This window comes from Pelodiscus sinensis, chromosome 6 (genome assembly GCF_052426305.1).
Source record: "Pelodiscus sinensis isolate ZL-2025 chromosome 6, ASM5242630v1, whole genome shotgun sequence".
NCBI classification, from domain to species: Eukaryota; Metazoa; Chordata; order Testudines; family Trionychidae; genus Pelodiscus; species Pelodiscus sinensis.
The window spans coordinates 64,345,689-64,373,600 of NC_143057.1; the positions used below are offsets into that span (position 1 = coordinate 64,345,689).

Consider the following 27,912-nt stretch of genomic DNA (forward strand, 5'->3'; position numbering starts at 1 on the left):
TTTAGCTCCTTACAAATAGTAATAAACAAACAGAAACTATTTTTTAAAGATCTTCCAGCAATGGTGAAGCCAACCTACTTATCAGGAAAAACACAAACTGTGATTCAACACAAAGTGCTATCAAAAGAACAAAATAAAACAAACAGAAAAAAGAGAAAAAAAATCCCTATTTTTGTAATCATAATCTTAAGGTTGTTCTAATTATTGACTGCACATTTTTAGATGAAAATATGATTTTTCAAGATGAGCGTGCCCCATTGACAAATGATAATACTATGTTATCAATGAAAAAAGATGCAAGTAATCCAGGAGATAATATCAGTTCAAATCAGTCTTACATAAATTTAATTTAATATTAAGTTCTCCTAATCATGATATCTATTACTCTTCATTTAGGAAAAAATGAGAAGAGGAAGGGAAAGTATACAAACAACATACACACTGTAACTGTAGCTAAACCTTCTCAATAAATGCAATCTAATGTTAGAAGAGAAAAATCAGTCATAAATGCTTATCCAACCAACTGAGATGATCTACGTTCATAAGCTAATCTTGTATTTTTAATTAACAGATAGAATGGTAACATCTAAACAATATCATGTAATAAGAATGAAAACAAGAAACAATTTTTATGCTCAATTTAACTAAATGGAGATGCAGTATCTGGGTAGTGCTGTATTTGTGCAACTGCTTTTTTTTTTTAACACCTCCTCATGCAAAAATGTTTTTTAATTGAACCCACTGATTTCTGCACTGTCTTCTGTTCTGGTTCAAGATCAGAGAACTGCTAATCTTTGGCATTTAAATGAGCTCAGAACATGGATTAAATTATCATTCACATGTGTTAAACATTCTAAATCTATCATACTTAATCTACACACATACATTCACTACAAAACTCACACGAGGAAAATAGAAAACGATAGCCACGGTAGCTGCTGTGCTAGCCAAATTGTTAAATGAGCAGGCAAAAGTATGAAGCAATCAGTGAATTTCAAACAACAGGATACATAATTTTTAAATATAAGGACAAATTCCTGGCATGGACAATATAGTTACTCCAACAGTAGTATGGCTAATTGCAGTAGACTCACATGCTGAGCAAACTTCAATGTAATGATGAAGTAACTCAAATGCACATATTCTTAGAAGAATGGCAAGTAAGTACAGTAACTGAAAAAATATGCTAGGGCTCTGAGGAGATCTTTAGCATAGTACACAGAGAACAGTACCACCACAGAAAAAGCACAGTAGGAGAGTATTTACCCTTTTTGCAGCAATCTATGGGGGGAAAAATAGTTTCTAATGATCTTTTATTTTTGGTTGTTTACAAAATCGGTAATTAGAAAGACTTTCTGCAATGTGTTTTAAACAAAATAAAAGATATTCTGCTATCATGTCCATTGGTATCTATAGTTAGTCATCTCTCTTCTCCACACCTCCTTTATTTAACTTACATCAATTTTCAGTCCCAAATTCTTGTGTTTTTAAGGCCAGTGCATGATCATAGAATTAAATTAGTTTTGCCACTACAAAAAAACCATTTCTCAGCAGTTAATTTATTTAGCACTAGACAACATTTTAGTCTTATCTGGCCATGGAGGAAAGTAGGAAGGGAAAGGGACTTCTTTGCACAGCTCACAGAAAAGCACACATGCATCCTTCGAGTTTAGAGAAACACAAAAACTGGAATCACAGGAGCAACTAGGAGAGGAATAGATAGAGCCATAGCTCTGTCACACATATATATCAGCTAATAAAGCTGGCAGGCTGCATGGTATAGGAGAGTATGTATGCACCCACATGCATTCAAATTATGATATACCACTTCTACCACAATTCAACTAAGTACAGAGAGATACAGTGGCTCAATGAAGTTGAATATCTCCAGAGCCGGGTTTTTCACACCCCCCCCCCCTTTGATTCATGTTGTGACTAAATGACACAAATTTAGTCATTAGTTCCGGACCGTACACAGCCTCAGAAATGGTGCGAAGGGCATGCGCCACCGCCGCACATGCACGGTCTGGCTAAACCATGGCTAATGAATCTCCAACCTGCGGTGCTGGGACGAGCCTGACACGTACAGTGGAGCACCCATGGGGACACTACCCGAAGAAGAAATGTATATTATTTGCTACAATGTCGTCAGATATTTTTCTAAGATCTCAGAATGTAGCATAATAAAGTATTACGAAAGCTGAAATATAGCTTTTTGATATCAAGTTTATTATCCTCCATATTTCATACCAGTCATATTGAACAGCTAATTTAACTGTTTGATTACATTATAAAACTATAGTTATTTTCTTCAACATGTGTTTAAGAGAAAAAATACAGACACTATGTCCTTCAAATAAAATATTCTTTTTTTGTCAACCAAATAAGGTGGAAATTCTGAAGTTAAAGAATGAACAATTAAGAAGTAAGAAATTCACACATCTACCTTCCCTCCTTCCGCACAGAAACCACATGCTGCATTTGATCCAGAACAGATTTCTGTATTTCACAAACCATTTCTAACTATTGTCTAAAATGATTTTATTTTAAACATAAATGCTGCAAAGCTCCACACTAATAAATCACTGTTTCCATAGTAACTAAGGTAGCAAAAGCAAATCAAAACTAAAAATAGTACAAAGCAAACAAGATTTGACAAATCTCCGGTATTAACAAAATGTGAGATGATGCAATGTATTAATTTTTTTATCGCCCTTGTTTATGAAGATATGCCTAACTCAGCTTTGCTCCTCTTGATTAATACAGGAATCCCCACACTTGTGACAATCAAAACTTTATGCCAATGCACACCACCACATCTCTCTATACAATGCATATCTTGAGCTACTCTTTATGCATATATCTTTTTTTTTCCAAAAAGCTTCATAAAATACAAGTTTGAGAAAAAGACCATTAACAATTACAAAAATAAAACAAATACTACTGCAAACCACCTAATTAAACCCCCTAAAACGGGTGGGCAATAATTTTTTACAAAGGGCCACTTCAGAAATGTTAACTGGCCCCAGGCCATCCTAGAAAGGACGAGGGCGGAAGGGGCAGGACCAACAACAGTTCTGGCAGTTGACTAAGTGCTGAGCCCCTTGCAGAACAGGAGAAGACTTCAAGTGCTCCCCCAGACCAATCAGAGCTTGAGGGCAAGGGGAGTGTGCAAAGTCTCCTCTGACCGTCCCCTGTCCTGCAAGAAGCACACAGCGATTCTAAGCAGCAGGACCTCTGCGGGCTGGATCAACTCACTAGGCAGGCCAGATCCGGCCCGCAGAGGCCCTGTTGCCGACCCCTATCCTAGAAGGTCAACCCTAAAACCACTTGCCAACAAAATTAATCTGAATATAAAAAACTGAATTAGCATACTGGTTTTATTTCACTGTAAATGAAATTGTATCCCCCAAAATATGATAATATCCAATTGCACTTGAAAAAAATCATACTCTCCTTAACAGACAACAAAAAGTAAACTGCACACGTACAGTTAGCAATGATTCCAATTAGGTTGGACCCACATAATGTGTCTCAAGAGTTCAACCCCCCACCCTCGACAGAACTATCCTCCAAAACTAAACCATTTATTTCTGCAATTATTTGTTTGCATTTTGCAGCTGTCATGTGTTTATGTAATGTAAAACTCGCATGCTGTTTTTTCCATAACCACAACTACAGAACGCTACATGTTGCTACGAAGTTCCAAAATACCATTTAGTCTTATTTTTCCCCTTTTTCATTTTCTGGAAATTCTGAAGATTTGAGCAGGCACTTTTCATCTAACAGTAAATAGGATCAGGAACAAAATTAAATGATACAAACGTATAAGGACATACAAAAGCACTTCATATTTGTGATTCTACTTTGATTTACACGGTGGTTATATTTCCTTAAAAGAAAATACCATACTTCACTCAATCTAATGTGAGAATGCTTGGTTTTGAATCCTGTTGTTTCCCTATATTGTTTTAATAGCTCTTTAAATTGAATATTTTACCCTTAGACTTGTTTGTTTCCATGTTTCTTATGTTGCACAAGCTATCACAAACGCTTTGCCAATTCACTGGTGTATCACTGGCAAAGTTAATGATGTTAATACAAGTTTGGGCACAGAGTTTGATAAATCACATTAATTCTTCAAATATATGTGGAGTGAAGCACAAAACATGGGGACAAATAATAATAATGTCTACAAAAATTGTGAACTATATAATGATCTTTCTTCTAGCTATATCTGTTTTTTAAAATCAATAACACATTCCTGTAACCAGATACATTTTATATATCTGATAGTGGGACAAATTAATACTTTAAGTAAGGGAAATGTCATTCAGTACTCTAATTATCTGACCTTAGCAGAGTTTCACCAGATATGATATTACACAATTAAAACTGGTTAAACAGTTTTCTGACTGTATTTTGAGCCATATCACCATTGTTAACAGAAACTTTTCTCCAATAAGGAATTACCAACATGTCCTGCACATTGGGATATTTTGGGAAGTAAATGGGGATACATTCTTTAAATTGCACTGAAATGTAGTCATTATAGAAAGCTCCATTGGAACTGCATTGGGAAAAATGGCAAATATGCTACTGGAAAGTGTAGGGACTGTTTGGAAAGTTCGCATGAGCGAGCAATTAACATGGTGCTGATGTACAGAACTGCTGTTAGCCCATCTTCATGATTTTACATATTAAGGGGTTTCACTAAAATGGGAAATACAAGCATATTAAAATGTGTCTTCTGGCTATGCATGTATCTCTTAGCTGGTTAGTTTCTTTAACTGTGCCATATCAACTGTGTTCTTGACTCAAATTCCCTCTCAATGAGCAATTCATTGCATGTTTAACTTGTCTTTCCTGTCTTAATGGTTGAACAACAGAGTAGTTTGGAACCAAAGTTACTAATCTTTGAAATGAAAGCCGAGCCATGGAATCAGATCTTTAAAAAAATATTGCCTGTTTTACTGTTTAAAGATTCATCCAGTTTATATTAAGCGCTGCACATATAACCTGTTATCTAGCCATCGAAGTGACCAAAACTGTAGTATGAAAAATGAGTATCTTCCTTACCTGTGTATACAGTTTTTAGATTCGAGATACGCCATGCCAGCAGCAGCATCTAATGAAAATTTCACTAATTGTTTGGTTTTTAGCTCATCCTTCTTCTTTCTTAAAAAGGAGAGGAAATCACCTCCTAGAGAAACAGACAAATGAACAATGAGACATGACAGCAGTGATACTCACATTTATCTCATTGGAGATGCTTGACTGAAAAAAGTATTACGCTATCAACCAGGCCTTTCAACCAATGTGAGGATAAGATTTTAAAAAAATGGAAAAAATACATTTCCATCAATACATGGCCACATTAGGATGTCCTGAATATTGCTCCAAGTGCTTCCAGGTGAAAGCTGTACAAAGAATGAAAAAATTTAATCAAGTCCATATTTTTACTACACTACATGTCATATTTCCCTATGAATATTCAATATATATTTGCATAATTATGAATTATGGAGTTAATAATCTACTGATAATAGGTTGTGATTAAAAAGCAGTTTTAATCACATCTTTCAACTGCAATGGTTTATTAACATCTGAAAATGGCAATAGGTGATGAGTTTGTATTTGCAGATTTGTAACAGTTAAGTAATGCCTCTGATTGATGATTAGGGCACAAGTCAGCAAGAGAAAAATATTATAAGACGCCATATACTACCACGTGCTGATGATCAGAAACTTGCATTAAAGTTTAAAATAAGCCTCACTGCAGCAGGCAGTGGCAGAAATTACAGTATAGCTTTTTCAAGACTGAAGTTTTCCATGTTATTAGAGAGCCATTTCTCTAGCCTTCATTTCATTTTACTATGTATTGAACTGATTCTAGTGATCTTCTCTCAAATAATGCCCAATGACACAGTTTTCATATACTGTCTGTCTTAGTAATGGAAAGAGACATTACCATATGTTAAAAGTTTGATCTGGGATTTTCTTAGAAGGAAATATCTAGTTATATTTCATTGTAAGAGATAAACTGAGTGGTTATTAAAGAAAGGTTTTATTAAGAGCTAACATTTTTCCTTCAAGTGCTGCGGCCCTCAAATATTAAGATAGAGTATTTCTGAAAGGAATTAGGATCTTAACTATCAATGTCCTGCACTTTTTTAACCCACGTTACCAAGCATCTATGTCCTTTTGATACAAAATCTCTAGAGGTGGCTTAATGGGTTGTTTCTTAATTAAAGTTCCCAGGAAGCTCAACCTCCAGCTAAAACTCTCTGGTTTACCCCTCTACTTGCCCACAGGGCACCGCAAACATTTGAGAAACAAATATGCTTTCCTTTAACCTCATTTCCAATTAACCTTTTTGAGTCAGGCAAAAGACAAGAGAAGATTAATAATTTTTTTATGATGTATCCGTTATCATTTAACAATTTCCAGGAAGATGATGAGGGTTTTTAAAAGGAATTGGGTGTGTATATATATGCATAAACATCATCATATACTAGAATAAAATGATGTCAAATGAGTTCTGTTTTACAAGATCTATAACTACATTCATGATATCTGCATAAAGGATTCAGGCTCAACCCTCAAGAGCATGCTCAAGGACAGGCCGAGCACAAGTTGAGGTTCGGTATTCCAGGGCTGGCCAAAGGCTAGTATGGTTTAGTTTAGACCAGTGGTTCTCAGCCTGTGGTTTGCAGATCCCTGGGGGTCCACAGAATATGAATCAGACAGACTGAAAAGTGGCAGAACAGATTTCAATTGTATATACATACAACAGATTTCAAAATGGGTCTGGATATCTATTTGAAATTTCTAAAAGGTTGACAATTACAGGTTTAGAGCAACAACACAGCTTTCCTAAACTATGCTCATCTGACCATGGCTGTACTGCTTACATTTGAGGCTTGAGCCTGTAGCATTTATGCAGATATCATGCACATAGTTATAGATCATGTAAAACAGAACTCATGTGCACTCTGCAATGGTACATAGCAGCTAGGCTTCCGAAGCTTGACATACCAGGCTATAAAACTGCAGGGCAGACATTCAACTCAGGGACCCTGCAAGGAGGAAGGGTCCCAGAGCCTCGGACTCAATGTTTACCTTGCAATTTTATAGTCCTGGAGCCTGAGCCCTGGAAGCCCAAACAAGACACAGGTCCTTTATTGCAGTATAGACATAGTCTAAGGGTGCATATTTGCAAAGTTCTGGATACTGCATTTTAATTTCTAATTAGATGAAAAGTACCGAATACATAAAAGGTTGACTATGTAATGACTGAAGACTAAGGGTATAATCAATTCTGTAAAATATGAGTCAAAAACACAAAAATGGTTCAAGAGGGTGCACACTCCAGTAACAGTCCTAAAATGAAAAAACAAAACAAAACATGGTAGTACCACAATTCAAGAGTCTGGAGAAATACACTCACAAGGGTGATCCATCAAGATGCAAAACTGTAGCAATTACTGTGGGGGTTTCAGTGTGATCAGTGTTGAATCTGGAGTGACTTTTTGACATTTAAACATTCACAGGTGAAAGCCAGCAGATGTTCTGTCTCTTAAAAGGTCCAAATATTCCACTATGAGGGGGCAGTTGCTTCACACTGCGAAATAGGGCACTAAAAAACCTTGCAGAGGGCTGTGGCAATAAGGGGGAGATCTGAGGCAGCCAATCAGAGCTCAGCTGGACTGTATAAAAAGGTGATTGACCTGAGCTCAGTGTCTCTTTAAGTGTTGGGCCACGCTGCTATTACAGGGAAAGGTACCTTGGGACAGGACACCGCTGGAGAAGATCAAGGGGAGTCAGAGGAGCAGTGGCCTGACCAACTCCTAGACTGAGGGGCTCATAAAGAGCTTCTAGGAGCTACTAGGTGTGCAGAAGGGCCAGGGAAAGAATAGGCAGCAGGTTCACCCCCTAAATCCTTGCTGATGATGAGTGGCCAGTCAGATTGCAGTTTGACCCTGAGCAAAGGGGCTAGATGAATAACTGCAATGAGTCATTGAGGCAAGTAGTGGATTTAGGAATAACTAGCTTGTTCAGGAGGGGAGGACTCTAGAACATGGGCAGTACTCAGGGGATGTGGCCCCAAGATCTCAGAGAAATGCCGGTCCCAGCATAGTGGAGATTGTGAAGGGACAGGTAATAGCAGATGAGACACTGACAACAAAAGGGCGCTTCTGGAAGGCAAAAGCTCATTCCCAGGACTGGTCAGCAGGAAGTGCCTGTCCCCTAAAGTAAACCAGAAAGGATCATCAGAGGCCCAAGGCAGCGAAGAGATGGGAAGCCTGTTTGGTTGCTATGGGCAGAGCCATATCAGGAAGCACTTCAGTCTCAAATGAGGGTGGCTTAGGGAAAAGGTAACCAAAGATCACATAGGATCAAAAGTGGGCTGCATGGATTCCTCTGTGATAGTGGATGACCTGATGCTTGTCCATCTCCGTGAGGTGGCAGAAAAGGGGACTGGTACAGAGAAGGGCCCAGCAAGAAGTTGGGACAACATCCCCACTATAGAGCAGGTCATGGTAGGGACCCAGACCTGAGGGAAGAGGATCTGAGGGACTCCTGCCTCAGCGCACATCTAGTGGAGGTGGAATAGGAATGCCACAAGGCAGAGACAGACTTTATAAAATGGGTAGAGAGTTTAGACATCTGTAATAGACAGGAGGAGAGCTGACCAGCACCCTGTGACTAAGGGGTTAAATTCACGTAGCTAAGCAAAGGTGTTACCCAGGGGAACGGGCAAACCAATCGAGACAGTGTGTTGAAATTTGAATTGAATATTGATTCCTTACCTGCTTTCTTTTTGTGGGAGAGAAAAAACAGGAGTTGAGAGACACAAAATGATTTAAACCCAGGCAGGAATACCATAACTCCAAAGAATTCAGGGCATGGAAGTGGACTAAATAAAGAGAAGATTGGAAGTAAGTAAAGGGGGAAATGAATTGTGTTGTGTTCAGGGTATCCTTTTCTTTATTTTGGGTTTGGTTTGAACTGCTCTATGTGAATCTATGCTTCCCCTCCCCATTTACCATCTAGCATTATGCCCAGAGATATTTCTCTGTGTTTTAATTTGTTTTCTTTAGCTGCTCTGTAACATCTAGCAACCAAATATGCTTTATCTAGTTTATCTTTTGTTTTGTAAAAAAAAAATCACTTTAAAAAAAGTGGTTATTTAATTCTTGTCTCCTGGAAGGTGCCCTGGAAAGTCTGTCTGTATGTATCTGCATGTCTCAGACAGAGGTCAGCTACCAGAGACTGCAGCTTGTTTTTCTCTTTTCAAGCTCTTTTGGGGGCAAAAGAGCTTGGAGTACCCTGGGGGTCAGTTCAAGTGTTCACTCCTGTTTTTTTAGGGATAAAAATTACTTGATGGTGGCAGCAGTTCCCCAAAATCCATGTATTGTGATTCTGGGGGGAAGTTTTTTGTAACCGGAGTCTATAGAAGCAAAGTTTTTTTTTTCTTTTTGAGCTTTGCGGGCCCCCATCTTCTGCACTCAGAGTGTCTGAGTGGGGAACAGCTGTGACAACATCATATATCAGAAGGAACATCTACAGGTGCAGTTAGAAGAAATGAGTGATTCTGGAGAGACATCTTTGGGTAGCCCAGGCCCAGAGACCTCCCTGCCCTCAGGGATGAGCTGGGGAGGATATGTGAGATGGGGCATTTACCCTGCACTGGTAAACAAGGGGTTAAACAGCCCTTGGAGAGAGCTGTGGCAGCAGTCAATGATTGGGAAGCTTGAGGCAGACAATCAGATCCAAGCTGGTCAGTATAAAAAGGTGGTTTGCCTGAGGGAGCATAGTATTTCTTCCAACTTTGGAGGAAGAGAGACCAAGTTGCCTATACAGGAAAAAGTGCCTTGGACAAAGCAGTATGGGGGAAGACGGGGAAACATCTGCTTGAAGATTTCCCAGACTGTGGACTGCTAAAGAGGCCAGAGGAGCTACTAGAGCTGCAAGGGGTCAGCCAGGAAAGGAACCGGAAGCAGGTCCACCCTCCTTGTTGATGATGAATGGCCAGTTCAGACTGCAGTGTGATCCTGAGCCAAGGGGCTAGATGAAGTACTGCAGTGGGTCACTGAGGCAAGTGGTGAGCTGAGAGGTAACTTGGTTTTCCTAAACTGGAGAACTCCAGAATGTGGCCAATGCCTCAGAGTAGTACCAAGGGGCAGGAGCCCCACAGTCTGGAACGGATGTGGGTCCCAGCATGGTGGAAATTGGGAAGAGAAAGGGAATAGCAGATGTCATAACCAGGAGTGCTGATCAGCACCGCGTGACTAAGGGGTTAACTATGTCACTAACCAGGTATCTGGTCAGCCAATAACAATGCAGGTAGGAATTTCAAACTGGGACAAAGGAATCTCTCCTTTGTCTGAAAAGAGCAGTTTCTTGCAGGTATTAAGGGAGATGGAAGACATTTCTCTCTCCAAGAAGAAACTTCTTATAATGTGTAAGTAGGGAAAAGTTTAGCTAGTTCATCAGGTTTTGGTGTTTTCACGGTTTGGGAATTTGGAACTATGTCTGAGCTGGTTACGTGTTTGGTCTTTCTCTGTAACTAAATTTTAACCCAGGGGGTTTCCTTAGAAACTTTATCAATTAGTACCTCTTAATGTCTAGCTGTGTTACTATGCTTGCAACTGTAGTTTTGTTCGATAACAACATTTTTTAAAAATTTAATTTACTGGTACTGGTTGATTTGCATGTCCTAGAAGGTCTATCTGTTGGACCCCTCTGTTTTTCCCAACTCTAAGCAAACGGAGATTGAGGCAAGGGAGAGTTTTACCATAGGGAGGAGGTTTCCAAAGTGATCTCTTCCCTGGTTTTCTTGGAATTACTTGGCTAGTTGAAGTGGGTTTCTCTAAAATCCAGGTATTAAGATTTTGGGGGGAAGTTTTGGTACCAAAGCCTGTAGAGACTAGGCTTTGGAGTGCTCTTGTGGGCCCCACTTCTGCATTTGTCATGCCAGAGTGGGGAACAGCCTTGACAGCAGGTAAGACACTGACTGCAAGACCAAACCATATCTCTTTCCACATGTGAAAATGATAAATCTTTAAAAAAAAGCCATAATGTTCTGTAGAACTGTCCCCAAAACAGTTATAAGGAACAACTTTAGATTCCTTAGAAAGGGATGGGCAATAATTTTGGCAGGGAGGCTATTTCATGAAGGGGTGGAGCCTCAGGCGGAAGGTGTGGGGTTGGTGTTACAGAGAGAGAGACTGTGTGTGAAACAGACTTTGTGACACAGAGTACATGTGGCACAGAGATGGGAGCATGTGTGCAGCAGTGTGGGGGGAACGGAGACTGGGAGAATATGTATGGCAATGACTGCGTATGTGTGGCACAGAATGGGTATGTGCTAGCTAAGTTTCTGGAGAAGCCAGGCTCTGTCTCACTCTGTCATCTCCCCCCACTCCAGTTCAGTACGCCTGAGAGTCACATGCTTCAGACTGGAGCAGCTCTTCCGACTATCTCCTGATCTAGACCTCTGCTCTACAGTGATGGGGTATAAGGGCAGGGGAACGCTCTGACTTCAGCACTCCTCTCCACCCCTCTGCACAACTAGCAGGAGAATCCTGGAAACAGGTTAACTGCAGGATGGAGCAAGGTGGGGGAGAGGCAGCTGAACACACTTTGCAGTTGTGAGTGCTGAAGAGAAATGCATCATTGCAATAGGAACTAGAATTTTGGAGGTATTTATGAGGATGAGACTTTGAGACATTAAAAAATAACATTCCAAACGGAACGTATTCTACACAGTCAACAAAATGTCTATGGCACCAAGTAAAAGCAAATTTGAAGTCTGTCTTCCAACCCAGCAAGCTGCTGTGAAACACAATATGCTGAATAGAAGGTTACTCTCTTTGTACAGCAACTGAGGTTCTTTGAGATGTGTTTCCCTGCCCCTCCATGGGTGCTCCACTCCAGGCACTGGTGCCTTCCAGAAGCTAATATGCCTGGGGACAGTGCTCTACATGTGCTAACTCCATGGAGCTGCCTGCTCTCCCTGCACTGCTGCCTCTTTTCAATTCCCTCCACCCCCTCACCCTGTGGCTCAAGCTCCCCACAAACAGGGGCTGCTGTTGCCCCACACTTCCAAAAATTCTGTATCAAAGGCAGCAGTGCTAGGCAGCAGGCGGGATTTGATCTAGACAAGAAGCCAATTTTTAAGCAGTCTCCACTCGCAGACCGGCTCTGCCTGACACCCCACGCTGCTGAGACTGATACAGAGGAAGCAGTGCAAGATCGCAGGGGACTCCCCAGCCTGCCTGCAGGGAGTATTTTAATAACTGTCTAACCACTATAAATTGTTGTGGCTACATGATTACTAAAATACACAAAATATCTAACGTCCCTAGTGAGCACCCATTGCTGACTTTGGATCCCGTGGACACGGAACTGTCTGCCAAGCTTCTCATGCTGCCTCCTCACTTTCTGAGTCAGTGGTAGGCTCTGTAAACGTGGGTGCACTACTTCTGATAACATTTGATTCTTGCCCGTATTGAGGACCTTTCCCATATTGTATGTCCAGAAATCACCCAAAGTAGATTTGGCCTTTTTTTGTAGTGTAGATGTGGACATAGTGTTCTGACATCCATGGAAGAAAGCAGCAGAGATATGAATATTGTGTTGGGTGCACAGTTTCAGGGTCTCATAGTCTTAGTGCATAGTGAGTGAATGACATCCCCCCCTTGACTGTTTATGTACAATAAGCAAGCAATGTGTAAGTTGATACCCTTATGTTCCGGTTCTTTATGAGTGGCACAAAGTGGAGGCAGACACTGCGGACAGCATGGAGTTCTAGCCAATTTATGCATAGTCTTGTCTCAACTAGGGACCACAACACTTGAACTGTGTGATGTTGGAAGGATGCTCCCCACCCTATGAGGAAGGCATCTGTTATAATCATCAGTGATGGAGGACCCTGTATGAATGGATACATGTATGAATCACACATACCGTGTGATTGAATCCACCATCTTAAAGATTACTTAACCGTGTCGCATCATTTATAGCATGTTTAATCCATGTTTATTCCGTCTTAGGCAGTTCTTAGCTATCCATGCAAACAGTCCATATGTAAACACGTTTCACCACAAATAAGCATGTGGCCCAGAGGTTGGAAATGTGCAGGATGTAATCTGTGGGCTGTTTGATAAACATTTGAGTGTTTATCAGATTTGTTTCACATAGTGATGCTTTTGCAGTTGAGGTAAGTCCTGATGAATTCTGAAAGAAATCTATAATCAATTTGATGGTATGGAAGGCATCAAACTGAGTGAGTTATTTCAGAAAACAATTTTTCAGGTAACGACATATTATTAGCCTTGTTTTCTCAGATGTGCCGCTACTGCCGTGAATGTTTTTGAAAAAAACCCTGAGGTGTTATTGAGAGGCCAAAAGGTAGAATCTTGTATTGATTTTAGCCTTTACCTAAGGTAAATCTTAACTGCTTGTGGATGGGATGGATCATAATATGACAATAAGTGTCCTATAGATCAAAGGCTGAAAACTATCCCTCCTTGTTCCAGTGCTTGTATTATAGTTGCTAACACGACCATCTTGAACCTTTGTTTTATCTCAGATTTGTTCCACTGTTCGAGATCCAGGATCAGTCGCTATTTCCCATTTTTCTTCTGTGTTAAAAATAGCGGGAACAAAAACTCTTCCCCCTGTATCAGACTGGAGCTGCTTCTCCTTTCCCTAGTTGGAAGTGGTGATCTATGCCTTGTCAAGTGGACAACAAGTAGTCCTGCAGCAGCTTAGAGACTAACAAAAAATGTACAGGCAGACCCTGGGTTACGTACAAGATAGGGATTTGTAGGTTTGTTCTTAAGTTGAATTTGTAGGTAAGTCGGAACTGGTACATATTGTACCCCAGGTGTCCCCGATTGGGCTTCCTGGAATCAGCCGCTGATCAGTTTCAGCAGCAGTTGACTTGGGGACGCCATGGGCAGAGCAGCTGGGGTGCTGCTGGGTTGGTCCAGTAGTGCCGCACCTCAGCGCTGTGGGACCAACCCAGCAGCCCCCCAGCTGCTCTACCCCAGGCGTCGGCGAGAAATGCCTGGTCTGTGGAGGGGAGGAGAGGGGGTGCACTAGCTGCACTAGCCCGCATCCTCCGCGACGAGAAAAGCCGCTCCGCGTCTCCCTGGTCTGCTGGGGGGAAGCGCCCCCCCACGCCGCCAGAAGCCGCGACAGTGGGGGAGGCACCCCGCACTAGCTGTGTCCCCCCTCTTTCATAACTAGGGGTCCGACTTAAAAGACTTAAGTCGGATTGACGTAACCCGGGGTCTGCCTGTAGACAGTATCATGAGTTTTCATGGGCACAACCCACTTCTTCAGATAAATGGAGTTTAAGGGATCCAGGCTCCAAATAAATAGCAGAGAAAGAGAGGGGATGGAGAGGGAAAGGAAAGGAGAAAACAAATGGGAAAAGAATAGTCAATTAGAGTTTCCACTCAAAATGAAACTGATAGAGAGGGTTCTAAGTACTCTTAAGTACCTGATGTTTGGTTTTTTATGTCATTAAGATGTGGAATGTAGCAGGTAGTCCAGTTAAGGTCTTTTTTTAAATCACTACTGTAGGTATCAAACTTGTAAATGAAATTAAATTCTGCAGCTTCCCTTTCAAGCTAGTTTTTGAAAATGGCTTGTAATGATATGGAAACCTTGAGATCCATTAATAAGTGCCCGGGGCCAGTTAAAATGTTCCCCAACTGGTTTTTGTGCCTTACCTTTTTAAATACCCTTTGTTGTAGAGACAAAGGATTAATGGACACAAATCAATATTCAAAAAGGTAACAAACAGAAACGCTGCCACTTTTGAGCATAGGTTTTCCTTGTGGTCTCTTTATGACTGTTCATGATTAAGTTACAAACCTCATTCGAACAGGTGAGATTAGGCGTAGTCAAGCCCTGGACGAGCCAAGCTTTGAGGTGGAGCCTTTGAACATCCAGGAGCAGGATCTGACCCTCATCTTGTGACAAGAGATTTGCAAACTGCTGGAGACGAATCAGAGAAACAATAGACATCTGCGACAGATAAGGATGCCAAGTCTGCCTGGGCCATGCCAGTGCTGTCAGAATGACTCTGGCCTTGTCCTGTTTTATTTTCTGTAAGACCTTATTGAGAAGTGGAAGAGGTAGAAAAGCATACATTAGTTTGTCCACCCAGTTGAATAACGTGGCGTCGCCCATCGAGTTCTTTCCCAGACTTGCTCTGGTACAGTGTTTGGGGCATTTTGCATTGAGAAAGGTGGCAAATAAGTCTATGTCCTGAAATCCCCACTTCTGGAACACGGAATGCAGAACTTGAGAGTGGATCTCCCACTCATATTTAAGATGAAATATTCAGATGACATGGTCCACCGTAATGTTTTGTTTTCCTGGGAGATATACCAACAGTATGGCCACATGGTGGTGAATGCACCAGTGCTACAAAGCTGTTGCTTCTTTGCAAAGATGGTGCAGCCTGACTCTACCTTGGCAATTTATATAAAACATACACACCTTGTTGTCTGTGAGTTTTCTCATTGACTTGCTGTGAATGAGGGGAAGGAAATATTCACAGGCTTCCCTGACAGCCTGTAGCTCTAGGACATTGATGTGAAGCGCTGACTCTGGAGGAGACCACCTTTCTTGAATGTTATACTCAGATATGTGTACGCCCCTGCCTTCTATGGAAGTGACTGTAGTTATGGAGACAGCAGGAGGAGGTTGTTGGAATGATACTCCCTTGCAAAGATTTTTGAAGGGATTCCTTTACCCTCTTTGGGAGGCTCAGAAGCTTGTGCAGGTGGTGCTCATGTGGTCGAAAGCAAGCGCAGAGACATGCCTGAAGGCACTGCATGTGCAAAAGGACATGAGGAACCACGTACATTGTAGCTGACGTGTCTGAACAGCTGCAAGCATCATCTGGCTGAGATTGTGGGGCCACCATGGTTAGGGATTGAAAATGCTGCAGTGGGAGTCTGGATTGTGCTTGGACACAGTCCAGCATTGTGCCTATGAATCCCAGCTCCTGGGAGGAAGTGAGATGGGACTTCTATGTAAACCCAGTGTGTTGAACAGCTGGATAGTCTTTGCTGTGGGCTTTATTGCCATCTGGGTTGTAGGAGCCACTATCAGGCAGTCATCCAGATATGGGGAAATTATTACTCCAGACCTTCTCAAGTGGGCTATGGCCACTGCAAGGATCTTTGCGAAACTCTCTATGTAGACGAGAGTCCAAAGGTGAGGACCCGATACTGGTAGTGATGATCTCTTAGGGTACAACTGAGGAATTTCATGTGTGATGGTCGAATTGCAATGTGGAAGTATGCATTCTGTAGGTTGAGAGATGACATCCAGTTTCCTTTTTCTAAAGATACAATTATCTTTGCCAAGGTACCATAGTAAAGTGTTGTTTCTTAGGTACTTATTTAGCGTGTGTAGGTCCAAAATAGGTCTCCAACCTCCTGATTGTTTTGGAGTGAGAAAGTATTGGAAATAAAACCTCTTTCCCCTCTGTGCAGGTGGTACTGGTTCTATTGCCCCCTTTAGGAGACGCTTGTATATCTCCTGTTGGAGGACAGTCTCATGAGAGGGATCGCTGAAGAAGGATAGGGAAGGGGGGTGCATTGGAGGGAATGAGAGAAAGGGGATGGTATAACCCTTGCAAATTATTTTTAGAGCCCATCTGTCCATTGTTATTTGGGATCAGGCACAATGGAAAAGGCAGAAGCTGTACTGATGTTGTCTGGCAATAGAAACTAACGTTGAACCTTCAACCAGTTCCTCAAAATGCCTGTTTGGAGCTTGCAGGCTTGGGATATGGCAGGTTGGTCCTGGGGCTGTCCCCTCTTTTGCTGTCTCTGACAGCACCTTTGGTCATAATCTCTCTATGCAGTGTACGAGGAGGATCTGTCTTGAAGAGTATAGAGATGGTTCTCTTTCTTCGTGGGCTAGGTCCCTCAAGGGTAGGCATGGCATTGGTGCCGAAGACTGGAGTGCCTGACACTGACACAACCTTGAGGCTCCTGGTGTTTAGTCAAAGGGCATGGTAGAAGAAACACTGGTACCATCAGTGCAGTCTGGATATGCTGTGACGCAGAGTTGTCAGGAGTCTTGGTTGCCACTAGAACCAGAAAGGTTTCAGTACATGGCCCCTATACCATCTTAGTCAGGGTATGCACCATCAGTTCTGAGTGGTCCTTACCCCCAGAGTGGTGTACTGGTTTCAGTGCTGCTTGCCCTAGTACAAGTGCCATTGGTACTGAAAGTGCAGGTTTGGTCTTTTTCGGCTTCGGTGCTGAAACCACAGGGCATGCGTCTTTGGTTAGCACCATCCCTCGAGACTTGTCCATTCTCGACATGCCCAGAACCTGAAGCCTGTACCTTTGGTGCAGAGGAAAGCTTCTGTTGGGGGGGATACTTTCTTACAGGTGTGTCAGCTGTAGCAGAAGAGTGCTTTCTCTTGGAAGTCTTCTTTGCCAGAGGATCTTGCAGTGCCAACAAACCCTGGCTGAAGCCACTGTGAAGAACATGTGTGGTGGAGAGGCTTGGGACATGGGCTCTGACACTAGTCTCACTGTCTTCATGGTCAAGAGATTTAGTTGTAGATCCATGGCCTTCAGGGACCTGGAGGAGAACTTTTTACAATGATAGCAACTCCGTGGAGAATACTGCTGTAATGTACTTGGCATGTCCATCAGATACTGGGATGGACATTCTAAAAGTCAGGCATCTCAAACCCAGGAGAGCCTGGCATCACTAATTCTACTAACTGGGTAAAGAAAAAGGAGAAAAGGAGGGGAGGGGGGCAATTTTTTAAGGTGAAGAAAGGGAAAGAAAGGCACCCAAATAAACTAAGGGAAAAAACAGTAACAACAATTTCTCTAATAACTATTTTATCTGAAAGGAATAACAGAGCACTGCTGGATTCCAATCAAGGCTGGAGCACTTGAGAATGAACTGAGGGACGGCTGATGGTGTGCATGTGCCAGGCATCCAGGATATTGCTGCTAAAAAGTTCTGATTTTAAATACAGAGGCACCAAGACACTCCCGTTCCTGGGTCCCAGACTCTGTTCCATCTACAATCCCACAGTCTAGGTGCCATTTCTGGTGTTTGGGGCTTCTGTCCCTTGGCTAAAAGGGCACTGGGGCAAACACCCTTGGTCAGCCTGGGCTGAGTAAACTGTCCTTCTCAGCTATCAGCTGGACTCTCTGGCCACTTGGGGAAGGGAGCTCAAATACTCCCTGTTAGATCCCCTCACCTCCGCTGTCTCTGGCAATTCTGACGTTCTCTTTATCAGCTTCTCTGACTTAATAAGTTGAAACTCCTCTCTGCCTTCCTCCTATCTCCTCTTCCCCCTCCCCTAGCCAGGAAAGCTTTTTTTAAAAGGCCCCATGGCAGCTTGAAGTGAAATCAGCTAGCCCTTAACTGACGTATAGAAGCCCTGCCCCGATAACCTCCAGGTCAGCTGTTCCTGGCTGCCCTGAATTAGTCTCTGGCTAATTAGGAGTGGGTTTTCTGTTTTTTTAGAGCTGGCTCTCTCCCCTTCCAATCTAGCCCTCCAGCCTGACCTTGTCACAATTGCTATTAAAACAAAACTTTATGAAAGCTGTATTAATTCCTCAAAGTCACAGCAGTAAAAAGACATTCCAGGAGGGCTTCCCCTCCAGCATAACACATTAGAACCAAGGCTATAGAAAATGTGTGTTATTTATTCTGCTCAACTCTGATTTGGAAATATTATCTGCTGCATAGAAAATAAAGCTATTTACCTCCCTAAAGCATTCTGTACAAAATATTGTGTGTCATTTTATATTAAATACTGATTATTTTTCATCCCTGTGACATAATATAAGTTTAATTGTCTCTCCTTTAACAAAAAAGGACTATTCTGCTAGTACATTCAGCTCTTCACAATGCATTAATGACAAATGTTTTAGCTAACCACCTTCACCACGAACAATCCATGTGAATATAATCAAAGCTGAGCTAAGAGGATTTCAGTGCAGTCCTTTCAGTTTAGAACGCAAGCTGTGTGATGATGCCATCTACTTCTTAAAACAAGTTTTAATATTGGGATATTATTTACTTTGACATATTTGAAAACATCCTTTATAAGATAACAGTTGTTGGTAAAAATGAAAAGGTCTATTAACATGGAATATGAAAGTACTCTACAGTATAACTAAAATAAAACTAAATAACTTGATAAGAAAATAATGCCAACTCAGATAAGGAATTCAATGGTTTGTATTCTACATGGCTAGCTGCAATTTCAGTTAATGGGACTCCAGAGCTAGAAAATGAGTTCTACTCCAACAGCTATAGCACTACAGAAATAATTGGACCATTATAGTGTCATCACCAAACAGAAATCAACTACAGGCAGTCCCCGGGTTACGTACAAGATAGGGACTGTAGGTTTGTTCTTAAGTTGAATCTGTATGTAAGTCGGAACTGGCGTCCAGATTCAGCCGCTGCTGAAACTGATCAGTTTCAACAGCGGCTGAATCTGGACGCCAGTTCTGACTTACATACAGATTCAACTTAAGAACCCCAGGCATCCCCAAGTCAGCTGCTGCTGAAACTGATCAGCGGCTGATTCCAGGAAGCCCAGAGCAGGGGCTTCCTGTAGTCAGCCACTGGTCAGTTTCAGCAGCGGCTCAATTGGGGATACCTGGGACAGAGCAGCAGGGGTGCTGCTGGGTTGGTCCAGTAGCGCCGCCGCTCCTCGGCGCTACTGGACCAACCCAGCAGCACCCAAGCTGCTCTGCCCCAGGCGTCCTGATTCAGCCGCTGCTGAAACTGACCAGCAGTGGCTGAATCAGGACGCCTGGGGCAGAGCAGCTGGGGTGGTACCGGGTTGGTCCAGTAGCGCCCAGAGCGGCGCTATGGGACCAACCGGCAGCGCCCCAGCTGCTGTACCACAGGCGTCCGGAGCAAAGCCACGGAGCACGGGGGCAGCAGGACAACCCAGACGCGTTGTGGCTGTCCTGCTACCCTCGGGCTCTGCGGCTTTGCTCTGCTTTGCTCCCCGTTCCCCTGGTCTATAGACCAGAGCGACGGGGAGCAAAGCAGAGCAAAGCGGCGGAGCACGTGGGCAGCGGACAGCCCAGAAGCGTCTGGGCTGTCCGCTGCCCGCGTGCTCCGCCGTTTTGCTCCCCGTCCCCCTGGTCTGCAGACCAGGGAGACGGGGAGCAAAGCAGAGCAAAGCCGCGGAGCACGCGGGCAGCCCAGACACGTCTGGGCTGTCCGCTGCCCGCGTGTTCCGCCACTTTGCTCCCCATCCCCCTGGACTGCTGGAGACTAGGGAGACAGGCCCCGTTCGTAACTGCAGTTGGATCCGCGTAACTCGGGGACTGCCTGTACTTGGTTTATGTTTACAAAATTGGACAAATAATAGGCCTAGGCTGGGCAGCACAATATGATGCAACTATTTTATTAACAAATAGATGCTAACTTGCAGTACAACTATCATGGAGCTCCATTATACCCATCTGCAGTACTGAGCATAACGCAAAAATAGCATTTTATATATTTGACTGTGATACATGTGCTCTCTCAAACATATGGAGGCAGTAATGGAGTATTCACAGCACCATATGTCAGCACTTCTGGGGGATGGCTTACTTGAAAAAAAATGAAAATAATACCATGTGACTATGAAACTACATGTTTGATCTCTTGATGCAAGTGGAAGGAAGTTGTGGCCTCCAAAAAGACAACTAGGGAAAAGAAGCTGAAACAATAGAAAGCAACGCTTAAAATAAGGCAATATATACTTTTATCTGGGACATTATGAGAGAATTTCAGCTATTCAGTCTACAGCAAAGAAGCTGTTAATGACGTAAGTACTAATGGATTTGGTTTCTGCTGTCAAATCATGGAAGAGAGTCCTATCTGCTTCTACTGTGCAGATGTATTTAGTTCCTGAGCATTTTGCTTATGTGTATAAAGTTCTACAAGTAAAACATCCCAACTTTAAGTATACAAAGAATATTTATTTGGTATTACAAATATTGTCAAGGCCTTGATTATTCAAAGCCTTTAAGCAGGTGCTTAACTGAATTGAGACCTCAAAAAGGTGCACCTATCCATCTGTTCTAAGCATCATGGACATTAGCCAAAAAAACAAAATGGATACCCAAACATTAGGGAAATATGATGGGCAACATATAGTGGGAAATGTGTAATATCTAAATTTTATTTCTTACAATTTATTTAAAATCACTTTGTTCCTCTTTACAAGTGTATATAATGCCTCTAACGTTATTCATTCAACGTTAACACTAGGATATGTCAGTTATCTTTGAACTAGACACCACAGTTTGAGCCATTCCCTCATCCAATATTCTTTAAATGATCTACAAAGACAGTCAAATACTAAAAACTTACTCATGTTAATTTAAATGGAAAGCAAAATGTTTTGAGAGGTTTTACTGACCCCAAGTCTATTGACTGCCTAATCAAACCCTAATCATATTGCAGTCCTTTTCTGCATACCATCAGTCTTGTATTCATTACCAGCAGAATAAATATATATATTTTAATTGTGAATTTAAATGCATGTTTAAGATACTTAAAATGTGTTCATTGTAATGCTACAAAAATGAAATTTCTAAGATATATTAAAGTATCTGTCGTAATCAAAGACCTTATTTTAAAGGAGTTCAAGTGATTGCTTTTATCAAAGTTGTATGTGCTTTCGTTTCTCTAGTATTGATTTATTGGCTAGTTTTATAGACAGTTTAATGCAATACACTATCCAGTGAAACTGTACATGCATAAATATAAACAAGTGAAAAGCAACACTGTTAACTGTAAAAATAGCTCTTGAATAACTATTCCTGTGAAGATAAATAGTATGACTATGGGAACATGCAGTTTATTGAGATTACCTTACCCTGTTAAGGACAGCCAAGAATAAATTATTGCAACTAGAATGTTCTAAGGCTGATACGTTGCAAGTGTTTTAGGAGAAGAAAGCGGGAGATGAAAAACATAGAACTCGAGCTTCTAAACCTTTCACTAATTTTGTCCAAATAATGGAGAACATGGTTCACTAAATGGTGATCAACTGTTAAAAGTCAGAACTAATTTTTCGTTGAGAAATGGTTCTAAATCAATTCTACAAAACAAAAACACATTGCATGAAGGTAGGCTTGTCCACTTTCTAATCCCTGAAAACTGAACACTTCTACCCTGTCCCTCCTCTCCAAGGCCATGTCTACACTAGGAAAGTATTTCAGAATTCCTAAATTCAACTTAACTCCTGATTTAACAAAATCTAACTAGTGTGTCCACAGTACAGGGATGCCTCAAAACTAGTCTGTGACAGATTCCATTAATGTAGACACTCTACCTCAGACTTAGAGCCTCAAGAAGCACTGGGGAGAAATTAGTTCAAATTACTGTGTGGAGTAATTATTTCAAACTAGCAGCACCAGAGCGTTCACACTACCATTATTTCAAAATAACTATTTCAAAGTTAGCCTTACACCTGATGAAAAGCAAGAGTACAGATTTCTAATTCTGCAGTCCATTATTTTGAAATAACAGGCTTGGTAGTGTGGACACTCCACTTATAAATTTGACCAGGAGGGGAAGAGGGGAGATTCGAAATAAAGTCCTAGTGTAGGCCAAGAGACTCTGCCCCATCTCCTCTGAGGCTCCCCCCATCCCCTCTTTCTTAACTTGCTTTCTATCCCTATCGCTTATTTCTCCATTTTGGGAGTCACCTGGCACCTGAACAGCTGGGCTGGGAGTTGATGCAGAGCCTCCTGACTACCCAAATAGGGCATGGCAGGGGTGAGTCCCAGAAGTGATGGGCTGGGATGGGTAAGCTGGGCCACAGAGGAATGGGCAGGATGATTCCTTAAGAAAGTTGCTGAGATGGAGATGGTGCCCAGAGCAAAGAGCTAAGGTGGAGAAATCATGGTGGGGGTGGGGAAAAAAGGACATAGCAGGGTGGGGTGAACTCAGTCCCTGGAATGAGGGACCGTGGGAATCAGAGCACAGCAGGGCCAGAAGGGTCTGTTCCTGGAGCAAGGAACAAGGAAAATCAGAGCACAGCAGGGTTGGGACAAAGGGCAGACAAACTACCCATCTCTCCCCTGGATGGCACCAGTACCAACCTGTTTCTTCTAACCTTTATCATCGATATGCTGATTTTTTCCATGTATGCATGGAATACATTTTTATGTGCAACAAGGCATGTGCTAATATGATGCACTAGTGAAAACAAAACTAACTAGCTGTGGGTGTGCTGCTAATCAGCTGGTGGCATTTGAATCTCTCCTGAGCAGCTGCACAAGCGCATAGTTTACAGGGAATGCTAGTACTTACTCTGTAGTCCAGTCCAGGAGCCAGACAATTTTCTCCATCGGAGGTGATGGAGAGGTGGGAAGAGCAACAGCTGTTAAGCAGAGTCACTCCTCCAGACTTCAGCAGGCGTGGCTGCTCCTCCTATCCCCACAGTGACAGAGACTGGTTACTGCAGGAAACCCAACACTGCCAAGCTTCCCTTTTATCCTCTATCCAATGTTAGAGGGAACACTGCTTGTCAGCTCTCTGAGTCCACACAGGTACACTGAGGATAGTTAAGTTGAATTAACTGAAAGCACGTGCTTCTTAACTATGATGGTGCTATTAATGGGATACAGGCGCCCAAGAGCCAGAGTACATAAATTGCATAATAAGCTCCTTCAGTAGTTGTCTCAGTAGAATGATATCTGTTTAAGAAGGCTTTACAATCAACAGCTATCTAATCTGAAAATTGAGCTCTCCACCTCTAGGCAGGACAATGCCCGTGTATATCTGTTCTGAGGCAAATCTGAACATCAGTCTCCAGGACTGTCAAACTATTAAAATGAAATTTGGATTGCATAATTTTTAAAGTGGGATGCTCAAAGAAGTTAACGTTTAATTTTTTTTATTCGTTGGTATCTGTTTTGAAGTTTGATGTAAAATGTAGGTTTCAGAGGAACATACACACACACACACACACACACACACACACTCCTTCCCTCTCTTTTCAGCCTGCAGCAAAGAGGTGAAGTATCTCCAAGGCTTGGAGTCCAGTGCACTCCAGCAGTCCCCCACAGGGATCCCTTATCTCTGCACTAGGCAGTTGTTGGGGATAGGGTTCCTTTGACCTGGGTCTGTGCACTGAAGTGTGGGTGACAGAGCCCAAGGTCCATAAACAAGTCAGAAAATCCTTAAGCTGGGGTTTCAATGCAGTGTAAATGCTCAAGCCCACTTGGGTTCCCTGAAACAGGTCTACTGATTCGAATCCCACTAACTGAAGTGTAGCCGTAACCACAGACTGAGATTCCAAGTCCAAGAAGTCTTCACCACAAACCATTCACACAGGCTGGGGAATTTCTCCCAGAAATGGACTAAAATTCTTTAAAGATTTAAAAAGATACTTAATTTGTTTTGAAGACTTCAAGTAATAGTGAGTTTACCACCTCTCCCAGTAAACTGTTCCAACATTTAATTATTCTCATAACTGAGGGTATGTCTACACTACCAGCCAGATTTAGGGGCAGCAATTGATTTAGTAAGGGTCAATGTATCATATCCAGTATAGGTGTGATAAATCAAGCACCGATTATTCTAAGTGTTGACTCCAGTATTCCACCTCAATGAGATGTTCAAGGGGAGTCAATGGGAGATGCTCTCTCATCGACAAGTCACAGTGAAGACACTGCAGTAATTAGATCTAAGTATATCAACTTCAGCTATGTAGCTGAAGTGATGTAACTTAGATTGATCTTCCCCGTCATGTAGACCAGCCCTCAGAACCGCCATCTTATTTCACAGCTGAATTTGTCTAACTTCAACTTAAATATCCAGCCAGAAAAACTGAAAAGTGCTTTTCCCCGATACCTTCTTCACCTTTAAGTATTTATACACAATTATCAGGTCACCTCTCAACTTGTCTTTGATGAGCTTTCTAAGCCTCACATTATAAGACTTGTTTTCTAGGTTCTGAACCATTTTTGTAACCTCCTTTAAAGCTTTTTTAGTATTTCCACCTCTTTATTGAAACATATATACCAAAACTGCATACTGTATTCTAACAGTGATTTTATCAATGCTGTGTACAGAGGCAAGATCACTTCTATTTCTCCTTGAAATTCTCTTTTCTATACATCCAAGGATTGCATTAGTCCTTTTTGCCATAGCAATGCACTGAGAACTCACGCTCAGGTGATTAACTAATGATCCATAAATTGTGCTCTGAATCAAGTGTCTCATCCTAAAAGTATGATTTGCATTCTTGGTTCCCAAATACATTTTGCATTTGGCTATATTAAAACACATTTAGTTTGATTGAGAACATTTAACAAAATTATTCAGATCCTTCTTTAACAATAACCTCCCCCTTAATATTTACCAGCAAAGATTTTGTACTATTGTCTACACTGCTGATAAATATACTAAATAGCATTTAGAACAAGGAAAAATAGATGATTTTGCCCATATTAAAGAAAGATATTATAAATATTTTGTAGCTTGCCTCCAGCATCTTCACTCTTTGGAATAGGGACATGAAATTTAGCAGAGGTCATCCCAGTATAATGAAATGTTGCAATCCTTGTGAAAAACTGCCTAAATCTGCCCAATTTATATGTATCAGAAAAAAATTTGCTGACATATGTTCAGTAGTCAACTTAAACTTTGGCAGCTTAATTATATGAAATTTCCATCTATACTAAGCATACTCTAGCTCCAGGGGCTGAGGAAAAAATTCCTTGCAACTGTTGTTAATGGCTGCTGCTGAGTGATTCTGTGGCATCCAGTACCACAACACAGAATAGGGAGACACTTTTTCCAGTTCTCCTGATGTTCCCATTTCCAGCACCTAAGTAGCACAGAGGAGGAGGACACAACCATACTGGACTGCAGAAAGGTAAAGAATGAGAACGGAGGAACAGGGTGGCAGGAACCTGAGAGTGGGGAGGCACAGAAGAGGAGGATGAGCAGGGGCTGGATGGAGCTCTAAAGGAACAGGAATAATGCGTAGAGAGTGGGTATGGGACAGTGGTTAGCCTGCAGAAGGGAGTGAGTGTGGGAGGTTGAACACAAGTAAAGCATGTGACAGACAGGAATTGGGAGACTGCACAGAAGCAGAGAGGGAAGGGAGAAAGGAGCCAGGGGTCTGAGGAAGGCTGGATAGAAACAAATGGGGAGAGAAGCAGGGACTGTGTGTGTGTGCACCACATGTAGCAGACTGGATAGGGGCAGAGAAGGAAGGAAGTTGGAGCTGTTGGCCAGAGAAGAGAAGACTGGGGACTCCCAGGCTGGGAGGTGGGGCTGCCATCAGTGCTGGGAGCCTGTGATTGCGCAGAAGCCTGATGGGGGGAGTGGCTGGGAGTCTGCCCCCGCAAGGCTTCTGCGCAATCATAGGCTCCTAGGGCTTATCGTGGCCCCGCCTCCCAGCATGAGAGTCCCAGCTGGGAGGCAGGGTTGTGATCGTCACTTATCCCGCGTTGTTTTTTTTTTTTGCTCGACCAAAAAAAATACCGTGTGTCTAGTGTTTTTTGGGAGACCATCTGGCAACGCTAGACCTAGCTAGTCCCACTCACTTGCTGAGACAACTCAAGCCCATAGTTCCTGACCCAAGAGAATAAAAGAAGAAAGATCTATAACTCCTAAAGTACATTTCTCTGTAGAGAATAGAATCTAAAATGCTGGTGTGCTGAGTTTCAACATTCTTCCGCTGTTAGCTACCCACTGGCAAAGAGGCTAGTGCACATGGAGGACTGGTATCAGTTCCCACTACAAACTTTAAAATGTATGCCTTAATCACTCTGTGCTTCAGTTCACCAGATATAAATAGGGGTTAATACCACTACCACATCTCATTGTGAGCATAAACATAAATGTTTGTGAAACACTCAATATTATAGTTAGAGTACTGTACCATAGAAATGACCACAAGCAAATTAATAATACTGTATTTGGTGTAAAGTATGGAAGGTGTGCACTGAAGAGTATAAAACTGAATATCTATTTATTCACTGAATGAGGCAGGAGTCCTATGGAAAAAATGTGCTGGTATACTTAAAGACTATCGTAACAGTGGGATGAATTATATTTGTGCAGACCATTTAATTCTAATGTTATATATCTTCTGAATACTTGACTCCACAACCAGAATGTTATTTTGACATTTTTAAATGCAATCTCAGAAACAATGAAAATGTTCAACTACAAGAAAACCTCAAACAACCGAAAAGCAGATGAAAGAAAATTGCTTCTATTTAGACACTTCTAGCAGATGGAGAAAACTTCAGGTAGGATTACAACTTCTTCTACAGCCTTGAATCGGAACATTCAGTGTCATGAGGGAGTAAGTCAGGTGACCTCAACAAAGCTTTCCAGAAGATATTGATGAAGTCTGAAATATTACTTAAGTTTGTATCTTCACAGGCATTACTTGTAGAAGAAAACCGGGTTTCTCCTGTTTACCAGCATATAATGCATGATCTTTCATGAAGCAGTAATTGTGAAAGACTGCATACCTCTTGGTTGTATTGCATGAATAAAAAAAAAGTCTTCAACAGAAGTAACACATCTGTACAATGTGTATAATTCATTTGAACTTCATATACTCCTGTCCTCGAACCTGCACCCCCATCCAGCCAGATGCGATTCTCAGCCACCAGGTAGAACCGAAGGTTTATTGGTTCAGAGATGCATCATAGTTTAGGACTGATGTTAACACAGGAACCAGTGCTGGCAGCATTATTCCTCTCCGGGGGGAAGGGATCCCAGGCCCCTCACTCCCTTTTCCCTGCTCCAAGCACACTCTCTCCTGCTAGCCCAGACCAGACTGACTCCTCTTACCGGCCCTACCCTCCCCCCAGCCTGGGGCAGCGCAGCCTATCCTTT

At 42.1% G+C, this 27,912-nt stretch overlaps 1 protein-coding gene across 6 annotated transcripts in view; it reads right to left on the bottom strand.

Annotated features, from left to right (window-relative positions):
* Positions 1–27,912, bottom strand: part of FER (FER tyrosine kinase) — a 340,298-nt gene that overhangs the window by 105,797 nt on the left and 206,589 nt on the right. For all 6 annotated transcript variants that reach the window (XM_075932044.2, XM_075932041.2, XM_075932046.2 and 3 more), the window contains one exon: positions 5,080–5,203. In XM_075932044.2, coding sequence (XP_075788159.1) covers positions 5,080–5,203 — 124 coding nt within the window. The remainder of the gene's footprint in view (positions 1–5,079; positions 5,204–27,912) is intronic.